The sequence below is a fragment of the Sphaerodactylus townsendi genome, linkage group LG03, assembly GCF_021028975.2.
Source record: "Sphaerodactylus townsendi isolate TG3544 linkage group LG03, MPM_Stown_v2.3, whole genome shotgun sequence".
Lineage (NCBI taxonomy): Eukaryota > Metazoa > Chordata > Lepidosauria > Squamata > Sphaerodactylidae > Sphaerodactylus > Sphaerodactylus townsendi.
In genome coordinates, this window is record NC_059427.1 from 118,502,244 (window position 1) to 118,514,757 (window position 12,514).

The window sequence follows — 12,514 nt, forward strand, 5'->3', positions numbered from 1 at the left end:
CTTGTGTTTTTATGTATTGGCTTCTTTTCCCTGGGGCAGGGGTCTGCAACCTGCAGCTCTCCAGATGTTCACGGCCTACAAATCCCATCAGCCTCTGCCAGCATGGCCAATTGGCCATACTGGCAGGGGGCTGATGGGAATTGTAGTCCATGAACATCTGGAGAGCCGCAGGTTGCAGACCCCAGCCCTGGGGAAAGCATGGGAGTTTCCCCCATAGGTAACAATAGGGCCAAGTAGGACAGCTGGGGGCCCTTTGTTCAGGAGCCTGTAAAATTGGTTCCCTTGATCCGATTCACTTGAAATTGGAGGGGGGGGGGCTTTAGTGGACAGGTAGTTCTAGGTTTTGTGCAATTTTTGGTATCAATTTCTTGAAAAAATAAATAATCCAACCCCCCTCCCCCCGAGATAATTGCTTTGTAGAGAACTAAAGACTGGAAGGGAAAGTGTAAAATAGGAAAGTCAGCTCTTTTTCTGCAGAGGCATCTCTGCTACACCTGTTAACTTTCTGCCTGTCATGGAGTCACTATAGTGACAAAATCTGTGTCAGAGAAAATTTGGCAGCATTAGGCAGAGTCGGGAATTTTCAGTTACACATTTGTCTCAATTAAAGCCAATTCCATAATTCATAATTATCAATTTGAATGAGTTTATTCACTGTGATTGGGGGTGTTTTTTATTTAAAAAAAATTTTTTAAGGCAATGTGCCACAAAGTTAATAGGTCCCCCGCCAAAGCCATTTTTTGTGAAATAACCTTGCACAAAGCAGACTAGAGACATTCATCATTGCCTGAGATAGTTTAATAGAGACACAATTGTTCTCCAGGTAGCTCCATGCAGATCAAAGAGAAGGAATTTGCTTCAATGAAAATCTTAATCAATCAGAGTACTTTAACTACCAAAATTTCTAAGAATGTGCGGCTTGCCAAAACGAATATATTTATTAATTGAGATTTCCTTTTTACTTATATGGCTAGTCTCAAACAAAACAGTGGATCAAGGAGACTAAATTCAACACTCACATACTCAGGGTCGTATCACCAAATATATTTCAAATAAAAAACAAGTTCCAAAGTGATCCATGATCATACAAATTATATTAACAAAACCATACAAGCCGCTTTTCAAGTGTATTTCATGATGGAATAAGTTTGGACAGTAACACGAATGCATTGCAAAAGATATGCTAACCATGCTAGGAGCAGAAAAGGCACCTCATCCCTCAAATTCTTTGGAAAGATGTCCCAGGCATTTTATGTGTGTGTGCAGTTGTGCTGGCTCAGTCACAAGTAACAACTGATGAAACCAGTCTCCTGTTTTTGCAAGGTTTCGTTGGCTTTCCTTTCATCCTGTAACAAACATTGCTCACATTTCTGGGTGAGGCCAATACTTGAGGCACTCAAACAGGTTTTCTTGACCCACAGATGTTTGTTCTAACAAACTCAATGCCACAGTCATGGAAAAGAAGATGAAATTGGCCCCCATACACATAAATGTGGAGATGGCCATCAATATGGCAGCCTTAACAGGGATCGTTTTTGCTCCAAGTGAGGCTGGTTTTGTTTGTGTCAAACCATGGATGAGTAGCCAGGAATAGTCTTGTCTGCCTGCCATCTCCAAGAAGAACAAAAACTGAAAATTATATAAAAACTTGCTTTCTATCAGTAGCAAAAGGCTGGTGCTTTAAGGATCAGTCTCAGGCCTTCCCATCTGAGACAATCTAACAGCCTGATGTTCCGCCGTTGGCGAGAGCAGCAGCAGAGAGCTCCCCACAAAGAAGGATCATTAAGGTTGACAGAAGCTTCGCAGCCAGATGTGGTGCGAGAACTGTAAAATAGAAAAGTAGGCAAGGGGACCTCTGTGACCAGACCCATGCTTCCTGTAATATTCCAATATCCTCAAACAGAACCCCCTTTGCAACCAGTGATCTTTGAAGAGCAGCAAGAAGATGCTAGGCACCCAAAGTCTTTCATATTACCAAGACTGGAGCACTGCACTCCACCTCAGCTTGATCCATACACAAAAGCTTCTGTGACCAGACCCATGCTTCCTGTAACGGTCAAACATCCTCAAACAGAACACACTTTGCAAGTGATCTTTGAAAAGCAGCAGGAAGATGAAGAGTGTGAGGAGGAGGAGTGTGAGCCAGAGAGCTCCCCAGAATTGGAGGCTTCCTGGAAATCTTCAGAAGAAAGCCAGAGTCAGAGCTCCCAGATCCAGTGCAGAAATATCCCATCATCTGAGCAGGCTTTGGTCATTACTGGCCACCCAAAGGCTTTCATATTACCAAGACTGGACCACCTGAGCCGAAACAGAATGAAGACTGACCGGGTAGCCCGTTATTTGGGCATAAGCGTGACTGGGTCACTACGGCTCCCAGGGGAAGATTCCAGGAAAAGTGTGCGGTGGGGCATCCGACAACAGATGCTGTATAAAACAGAATTTCCTCTGAGGTCTCAGCACATTATATACCCAACAATTACTTGGTACCTACTGAGAAGAGATCTGCCTTGCGATGAGGAATGCACTGCAACCTGGCAAATGGAGTTATGTCTAGAAATTCTTACTCATCCTAGAAATCCAGAGTCCCTTCAGCTGCATTCGCAGCAGAGTGTATTGCTTAGTGTCATCTAAAGTGTTTCTATTTTGTTTCCTTTGAAGTGTAAATCCTGCTAATTTAGCCTATTGGAATGTCAAGAAGAACAGCTTTTATTAAATTATCTTTTATACCTAGTTCTTTGTAAAGCAATGAACCCTAGTGTGAAGTCACTTTTTAAAAATTTCTAACTTCTGGATACCACAATTATTAAAAATGCGTGGAATAAAAAAAAAAACAATACAGCCTATTGATGATATCCCTATGGCCAACTTTCCGCATGGGCCCATGGCCAAAAGCGTGACCTGGTACGGTAATAGCGCTTTAGCCCCAGGCCACCGTTCAACTTCAGGCAATGACACTGACTGCCCTCCCCTCCCCAGAACGTCCAGGCCGCCCTAAACAACAACCAGCGCTTTACAAAAGGGTTGTTGTTGGAAAGCGTCTTCCAGCCGGTGCGAACCCGCCATCGCCGGGAAGGTATCATCTGTCTCCCTGCGCCCGTCCCACTCACCTTGTCCCCGGAAATTAGTTAAGCCTGCTGGCCGTGAAGCCCATACGCTGTCCTCCGACCCCTGGAGTGTCGGAGGGGCAAAGCGTCGTGACTTCAACGACCAACGGCGTAGTGCGTAGCGAGAACAAAGCTGTTATCAAAGAAACCGACCGTTTGAAACCGAGCCTCTGCTGGAAGCCGTCGCGCATGCGTGCATCACGAGGCGGCCTTCGCCTCCACGCCGGCGGAGATTCTGCGCGGCGATGGAAGCGTAGAAGGAAACGTCTTGAAAGCGGCCTCTAAGGAACGCTTCTGATTATTTTCGATGGACTAACCAGGTTTGATCCTATCCAGTATTCTGTCTGTAACAAGTGGCCATCTAGATCAGGGGTCTTCAACCTGCAGATCTCCAGATGTTCATGGACTACAATTCCCATTAGCCCCTGCCAGCATGGCCAATTCCCATAAGTGGGAACAGCAGGTTGCAGACCCCTGATCTAGTTAGAGACAGGTGTTGCATGGTATCTGCCTACAGCATCTGGCAATTCAAGTAAAATATCATTTTAGAGAATCCATTTTTAGCTACTATATTCTATGATAGGAATTCCATACAATGGTCATCGCTACATTTGACATGTGTTAAAGTGGTATACATTCATTTATGAATATAAAACATTTGTATGTAATTCTGTCTCTGCCATGTGGTTTTAAAAAGACTTTCATTTTTTAGAAGCATCTCCCTTCTCAGGTAAACCCAGTAGTATAAAAATGTAAGAACATCAAATATATCAAGACAGATTGTGCAATGAGAGAGGGTTTTTGAAAGATGTCTGTCCCTCCATATGTTTCCAAGACTACCTGCAGCAAGGTGCAATAACTTTTAGGCATAAATACAGAGCTAACCTGAACATATTTCAGCAGCTAAGCAACATGGACAGATTTTGCAATGCCATTTCCCCAAAAGGAGCTTTAACAATCAGCACAATATAAGTAAACCTGTACAGTCCTTTTATTGCTGATCTCAAATATTTGTTGCACTGAAACTTTAAAATGCAAGTCAGGCATTCTTGGAGGAGTGCTGAGGTCAGGCATTCTTGGAGGAGGGGGCATATTTATATTCTTCTTTGGGTCCTCAAAGTTAAAATCACCGTAAGTGGGAACTGGAGTGACATCACAGGTATGATGTGCTACTGCCAACACTTTGCCTGGCAGTACAATTTGTTGCAGAATTAAGCATTTGGCTAGATTTCTGTGATATATTTTGTCTATACAAGTTTTACTTCCAAGGTGAAATTAGGGTAGAAGAGTGCATTGGAAAAAAAAAACCATGCAGGAGCTGTTGGACTCCTGAAAACTGTTTCATGGGCCCCACATTCCTCATGACTCATATATATTACACTATTAGACCTTTTACAATTAACTGCCTGACTTTGAAGCAAACCGTTTGAGACACTGCAGCCTCATAAGTGTGTCCAGTAGGAACCGTGCCCTCTTTATATTCTATAAAGTTATATGCTGGTTTTGGCTTGTATGGAATTGAAGTTACTTCTTGGCAAGACTAGAATCTTAAAACTAGAATATTATTGCTCAGGCTAACCATATTCATTCAGAAGGAAATCCCACTGCTTTTAACTGGAATTTCTCCCGCAGGAAACAATAGGGCCAAGTAGAACAGCTGGGGGTCCTTTGTTCAGGAGCCTGTAAAATTAAGCATTTGGCTGGATTTCTTTTATTTATTTTGTCTGTACAAGTTTTGTAACCCGACTTACACTAAAGTAAATGCATACTGGACTGCAGCCTTGCACTCACTTTCTATTGCTCACAACAACAATGAAGTTTATTAGCAAACAGAGATGATGCTTAAAAATACATTTGTGCTTTCTTACAAAACAGACATACAAGTCTACCAAGAAAACAAGTCTACCAAGAGCATCAGCTTGCAAAAGGCACACTTCCAATATTATTGAAATATTGAAAAGGTTCTATAGGTAATCCTGCAAGCTTTAAACCACCTTTTTCGTGCAGATCCGCTAAATCCAAGGGAGCTGATTTGTAGTAGTTTAAGACTACGAACACAATCAATTGAGCACTCTCTGTGGCACAAGCCCACCCAAGTAGCTTACTCGTTTCAATGCCTTCTCATGAGAAGCATCATCTTCACGCCTCTACCGAAAATAAGATCCCTTCCGCACATGCAGAATAATGCACTTTCAATCCACTTTCAATGCACTTTGCAGCTGGATTTTACCGTGCGGAATAGCAAAATCCACTTGCAAACAATTGTGAAAGTGGATTGAAAGTGCATTATTCTGCATGTGCAGAAGGGGCCTAAGAGCCTCTGCTCCCTTCCAAAAATGCTCTTGGAAAATTTATTTCCTTGGAACAAATTGTGGTGGCAGCCCTCACATGTTTATATCTATAATAATCTGGAAAAATTAATATAAGAGAATGGCCATTTGCTTGTTTTGAAAAACTCTTGGACTACATTTTCTATAGCATAGTGTGTGTGTGTGTGTGTGTGTGTGTGTGTGTGTGTGTGTGTGTGTGTGTGTGTGTGTGTGTGTGTGTGTGTGTTTGCGCACGCACATGCATGTAACAAAACATGTCCAATTGTTATATGTAATTTTCATGCACTTATCTATATTTACACATTAAGGCAGCAACTTGTACCATGGTGTAGTGGTTAAGAGCAGGTGGACTCTAATCTGGAGAACTGGTTTGAATCCCCACTCCTCCACATGAGCAGCAGACTCTTATCTGGTGAACCAGATTTGCTCCTACGCTCTAGCATGCCTGCTGGGTGACCTCGGGCTAGTCACAGTTTTCTCAGAACTCTCCAAGCCCCACCTTCCTCACAAGGTATCTGCTGTGGTGAGGGGAAAGGAAAGTCTCCTTACAGGAGAGAAAGTTGGGGTATAAATCCAAACTCTTCTTCAACCCTACCATACCTGCTTAGGCATAAGCTTCCTTTAATTTAAATGGGGTCTTATCTGTATGAAAACATGTACAGGCACATTTTCTGTGCAGGAAATCCAAAATATTTAGCCCCCCACCCCCTCAAACTCTGTTTCCACCGCTCTCCCAGTGTTCTTCCCTGGGCCATGACAAAGGTAAAATTACAATAATTGTCTTAGGCCCCTTCCGCACATGCAAAATAATGCATTTTCAAACCACTTTCACAACTGTTTGCAAGTGGATTTTGCCATTCTGCACAGCTTCGAAGAGCATTGAAAGCAGTTTGAAAGTGCGTTATTCTGCATGTGCGGAATGAGCCTTTGATCCCAGGCAAGTGTTTCTGTGACATGAGGATTTCCACTTGCTGAATGCAACTTTCTTGCCACCCCCCTATTGTGGCAGCCTGAAATCACTCTTTTTTTTGGAGTGTGTGTGTGTGTGTGGGGGGGGGGGGATTTCAGGCTACTGAAGGGGGACAGGCTTTCTGCTCTGTGGATAGAAATCCTTGCACTTCCAGAAACGCTAGTCTAGATCCAAGTTACTAATTTATTCTATGAATATATTAAGAATATATTAATAGGAGAAGACTGTGCCCAGAGATTGTTACTAATCAATGAGCAGAAGAGAATGGGGCTAGAACAAAGCAGGGCATTTTCCTTAATCTTAAACCTAATTCATGCATCTAAGTAATTTTATGCATGTGACAAGTCGCACTGAATTCAGTTAAGCCACCAAGGTATTAACATATTTGTAGATGCATTATGATAATGTCATTAGGGGTCTTTGGAAACCATTTCTTACACAGTCTTATAGCAGCAAACATTATCATAAACTTAATCCTGAGTAAAGATAAATAGCCTCCAAGGACTGGGACCGTAACAGTTTTTTGGCTCTGATTAGAATACATAAAATTAACAAAACAGTGTGGGCAAATGTATTTAATTCCCTTTATGCTACTTGTCCCATAAATACATTCACTTTTTCAAAACTGACGATAGTTCATCTTGTAAAGTAAATCTCAGGAGAAAACGGAACTGGGAAATGAACACAAATAAAGCTTTAGAGCCTTTCTACCATTTCTGCACAAATCCATGAAATGAATTAGTCTTTCATCCCTTGTGTTGCAGTGCACATAACAAAAAAAAATTATCACAAGGCAGCTGGACCCAAGTTTCAGACACAGACAATCAAAACCAAAATAGCAATGTGATTATTTTTAGAAGGACAGGATTTCCACAATGGATGGTCATAACCCTGAGATGTAAGAACTCAGCGAGTGGCAACAATACGAAGAACATCTTGGTGCCCCGATTTCCAGGTCCCTCTTTTTCCACATTGTGGTAAATGAACCTTCCCATCAGCACTAGTGAATTCAAAATAAAACTTCAGTGCTTTCTTTTTCTATAGCAGGTGATAGTTGTTTTCCATTGTTCTAAGGTGGAAATAGAGGTTCTTTGAACATGCTTCTGCAATAGCAAATGCTATCAACTCATTTCAAGAAAGGGATGCATTTGCAGGTGGATATTGTCCTAGGATGATGACAAGGCTTCCCTTAAATGCTGCTGTAATCGTTGTTTTTGGCAACAAAGGCTGGAGCTTCCCATTCTGCGGTGAAAAAGGAAATTGTCCCAAAGAACCCAACCACAGTCATAATCAGGAGCTGCCACTGAAGAAGCAGATAATTGCTGTAGAAAAAAGCTATGGCTGCACAGACAGACTGAAAAGGAAAGCAGGCAGGAGATGAACATACAGTTAGTGATGTTCCAACTCAATTTAGATGCATTTGCTTTTACTAATATTCCAGGGCATAAATTCCTCTTCTAGGGAAGCTCTTCAGCATGTAAAGCTTGTTTTTCTGAAATCAACCTTGACAGCAAATGGCCACCCACATCTAACAGAACTCCAATTAATTCAAGGTCACTTCCAGTGAAATTTTGTCTCTTGCACCGTCACTGCTCATCTGCAGCAAATCCAGCCTCACTGTTTCATTTTCCAGTTTGCCTCACCCCTTGATGGGCTTTGCATTGTTCTCTATTTCATCTCTTTACTATACAGTGCTATTAACCATATATCTAATTCCAAACTTGGCCTCAGAGTGCAGATCAAAAAAATCAGCACATGGGGCCTGGCACAGAAAACCTGAACAGTTCCATTTAAATGGAAGTGAACCCCTCCAACAGAGAAGCGAGGTGTGAAACCCAAGGAATCATGGTTGGCATTATGGGGTTACCTAGCAACTCCATACAACCAAGCATTTCAAGGAGAAAAAAAAGGAATAGAAGAAGAGAGGGGTAGAAAGCAATGCCAGTGCGAATGTTGGGGGAGGGATGGAGAAAGCAGATGGGAGAAAGGGAAGGGCAGGGGGAGAAAGCAGTGGTAGGAGGGAGACAGTAGTGGCAGAGGTGCAGAGGTGTAGCAAGGGGGAAAAGCGCCCAGTGCACCAGTGTGTCCTCTGCCCCCACCCCCCAGGATGCCACACCACACCATGCCCCCGCCACACCCCCACAGAGGCGCACGCATGGTGTGTTGCGCACTCCCCCTGTCCCCTTGGAGCTATACCTCTGCAAGGGTGGGAGGGAAAGAGAAGGAGGAGAAAAAAGCAGTAAAAACAATGATGGGGAGTAAGGAAGAAAGCAGAAGTGGAAAGGAAAGAAGGGATGAGAAAGCCATGAAAGCAGCGATGGGCTTATTGGGGGAGGGTACTGTTTACCAAAGGATCCCCCAAACCTGCAATTGGCATTGCATATGGGTCCCCCTGTTGTAGACTCTTCTATATGACATGTCCAGGAATGTAGGGATTCCACTGAAGCCTTTTTTTAAAACCCCTTTTTTTCATTTTTTCAGTACTTATCCTTTCAATAACGTTTTTCCAGTCTGGGTCCCCAAACATCCCATTAGTGTCAGGGCTTTGGCCTCCAGCTGCCTCCTAAACCAGTGGTTCTCAACCTGGGGGTCGAACGACCCTTTCACAGGGGTCGCCTAAGACTCCCTGCATCAGTGTTCTCCATCTGTAAAATGGATAAATGTTAGGGCTGGGGGTCACCACAACATGAGGAACTGTATTAAAGGGTCGTGGCATTAGGAAGGTTGAGAACCACTGTCCTAAACCTATGCAAGCCCTCAGGGTTCCTTCCCATGCCACCACATCAAGCCTTTTATTGATGTGAAATGAATAACTGCTGCACTATGCCAGTAGATAGTAACTGCACATATCATCAAACCGTCTGGCTGTATCATTTGGGGAGAGAGATTACCTGAATAAATTTGAAGATTGCAAAAGCTGGCGCGCTGTCTTCGGCATACAGGTACCCCAAAATACTGAGGAGCTGAGTGTTGAAACAGCTGTCACCTAGACCGAGCAAAAAGCTGCAAAAAATAGCCACTTCTTTGCTGAAAAGAGAAAAAAGACGCACATCAACCACACTGCATTTAAGCAACGCATGTCAGCTATGCTGAAAAAAATAGTATCCCGTACCATGACTTATTTTGTCATTAGTAATTTAATGTCAATTGAGAAAAGTTTCAATGTGTAGGTCAGACGTCCCCCTACATGCAGCCTATGGGTGCCATGGCTCCCACTAAGACTTTCCTTAGTGCCTGCCAAGTGTATTTAGAAAGTGGGCAAGGCCAGGTGGGGGCTTTTGCCCAGCAAGGCTTCTGATTGGCCACTGGAGATCTGATTGGCCACTGGAGATCTGAAATTTCAAAACATTGCTTTGACACCTCAGTACAGTGTGTAATTGCAGGGTAAGCTGGGGCGGCCATTTTGTGATTAGCTCTGTATCCTATAGGAGCTATTTTGAGGCATCTTCTTTGTCACCTGCACCCAGCATGCTGTGTTAGAACTCCAAAGGTGCCCACAGGCTCAAAAAGGATGGGGACACCTGGTGCAGGTCACCACTGAACATTTACTTCACATGATGAGAATGAGCATCTCTTGCAGCACTTCTTCGCTGAGCTAAATGTCAAAGACATTTAACATGTGTTAATACTTTACTAAATCGTTTAATTGAAACAATTAGTTGTATTTTTATCCTGCCCTTCCTCCAAGGAGTTAGGGAAGGCATACAAGTTTCTGCTTTCCTTCATTTTATCCTTATAACAACCTTGTAAGGTAGATTTGATTGAAATTAATTGATATGCCCAATTTTACCCACAGAGCTTCATGGTAGAGGGGGTTTGAACCCGGCATCCTCTGGCTTAGTTTAACACTCTGATAACTACACCACGATGGCTCTCTATTATTATAGCATAGTAGTAGTCCACAAGTGCTCCCCAGTTCCACTGATCCAATTCTGAACACCTTCCTATGTTTATTGGGTGAGATTACACGGCCATGTTAAGCTACGGAATGTAAGAGATCCTAACACATAACTACATAATGTATCTCATTTTCAAAACTTCATTACTGGTAAAACTCCTTCATAGATTCTGAAGTTATTTTTAGACTGTGGAAATTTAGTGCTAGCACGTCTCTGAGGCCCCGATCCCACTTGCATTGACCCAGTGAAAGGGGATATTCCCAATGTGCCAGAAATGGTTAATGGTTGAGTGGCATGCAGTTTTCTTGGACAAACGACCTCTAGAGATTCACAGAAAGTGGTCTCAGTTTGAAAAAGAAGGCAACCTGCATTTAAAGAGGTTTAGTCTGACTCCCTGATTAGGTGCTCAGTCAGCCTAGTACAAGAAGGGAATACCTTGGTTCCATGTAGGCTATGCTATCTGTTCCATAAATGGAGGCAATCGGGGCATCATTCGGTATGTTATAAAAAATCAAATAGAAGGCTATAAAATGGACGACGATGCCTAACATCACCACTGGGTTCCGGCCAAAACGGTTGCTCTTGCTCAGGAGGCCAAAGATTCCTCCACCTGAGGACAAAGCCAAAGGGGGAAAGGAAGTTAAAATAACTTGAAGTAAACTCAATATTCACAGTATCTAACAAGATTTTGACTACAAGTGCAAACAGGAAAACGTATGTGCGACACTAAGGGGGAGAAAGCAAGCAGCAGTGGCGTTTCTGCCTAGGGACAGGGGGTACCCTATGTCCCTGGCCGCCCCCCATTTGGTCACGTGGGGGGGCGCCACCATTTCAGGGTCTTTTGTGTGATTTTTAATTTTTTAGTGTTTTTTACGTTTTGGCCTGCAGGGGGCGCATTTTTAAGGCTAGCAACACCAAATTTTCAGGGTACCATCCAGAGACTGTCCTGATGATACCACCCAAGTTTGGTGATGTTTGGTTCAGGGAAAGCAAAGTTATGGACACCCAAAGAGGGTGCCCCCATCCCCATTGTTTTCAATGGGAGCTAACAGGAGATTGGGGCTACCCATTTGAGGGACCATAACTTTGTTCTCCCTGAACCTAACTTCACCAAACTTGGGTGGCATCATAAGAATAGTTACCAGATGACACCCTGAAATTTTGGTGTCACTAGCTTTAAAGATACACCCCTTACAGGCACCCCAAGAAAGTTGCCCAAGATTCTTTGTTTTGCAGTGACTTTGCTCCATTGTAGCCAATGGGGAATTTTTGAGTGTGTAGGCAGGCTGCACATTTTTGAAGACAGAGGCACCAGACTTTCAAGGTGGCTCCAGGAAGCCCTCCTGGTAATAGCATCCAGGCATAGAGACCTTTGCTTCTGAGGGTTCAATTTTATGGACCCCCAATTAATCTGTGGTAGAGGTTTCAATGGGAGGCACTGTGGTAGGGGTCTTGCTCTGGGTGGGGGCATTTGCTGCAGGGCTGCTGGTGTGAGTCTCCTGAAAGGAACCAATCAAATTTGCTAAAATGCTGTGGGCACCAAGTTGAAGGTGAACCTGATGCCCACAGCATTCGGCCATCCCAGGCAAACTTGAGTGCCCCCACCCAGAGCAAGACCACTACCACATTGCCTCCTGTTGAAACCTCTACCACAACGCCAGCTGGGCATAACAGAAAGCCCCATTGAAGTCTATGGTGGGAAGAATAATGTTTCCCACCATAGAACTTGCTGAAGAACCTGGCAGATTCTGGGGAATTTCTGAGTGTGTAAGCACTGACCACACATTTTTTAAGATAGAGGCGCCAGACTTTCAAGGTGGCTCCAAGAGGCCTTGGGTAATAGCATCCAAGCTTGGTGAGCTTTGCTTCTGGAGTGGGGGAGGGGCGAGTTGAGAGAGTTCTGAGAGAACTCAGCCCGCAGGCTTCATGGGCAGGAGCATGGAAACAAAATAAGCCTTTTGGGGGCCCATAAAATTGAACCCTCAGAAGCAAAGGTCTCTATGCCTGGATGCTTTTACCAGGAGGGCTTCCTGGAGCCACCTTGAAAGTCTGGTGCCTCTATCTTCAGAAATGTGCAGCCTGCCTCAGAAATTCCCCATTGGCTACAATGGAGCAAAGTCACTGCAAAACAAAGAATCTTGGGCAACTTTCTTGGGGTGCCTGTAAGGGGTGTATCTTTAAAGCTAGTGACACCAAAATTTCAGGGCCTCA

The 12,514-nt window shown here is 43.7% G+C and overlaps 1 protein-coding gene and 1 pseudogene across 2 annotated transcripts in view; one reads left to right on the plus strand and one right to left on the minus strand.

Moving 5' to 3' along the window:
* Positions 1–1,869: 1,869 nt before the first annotated feature.
* Positions 1,870–2,669, plus strand: LOC125427848 (annotated as a pseudogene).
* Positions 2,670–7,262: 4,593 nt separating this feature from the next.
* The window catches only part of MFSD11 (major facilitator superfamily domain containing 11), a 30,157-nt gene continuing 24,905 nt past the window's right edge, over positions 7,263–12,514 (minus strand). For both annotated transcript variants that reach the window (XM_048490754.1, XM_048490753.1), the window contains exons 12-14: positions 10,739–10,913; positions 9,296–9,431; positions 7,263–7,758 (exon numbers count right to left, since the gene is read on the minus strand). In XM_048490754.1, the coding sequence (XP_048346711.1) occupies positions 7,594–7,758; positions 9,296–9,431; positions 10,739–10,913 (476 nt within the window). In that variant the 3' untranslated portion in view covers positions 7,263–7,593. The remainder of the gene's footprint in view (positions 7,759–9,295; positions 9,432–10,738; positions 10,914–12,514) is intronic.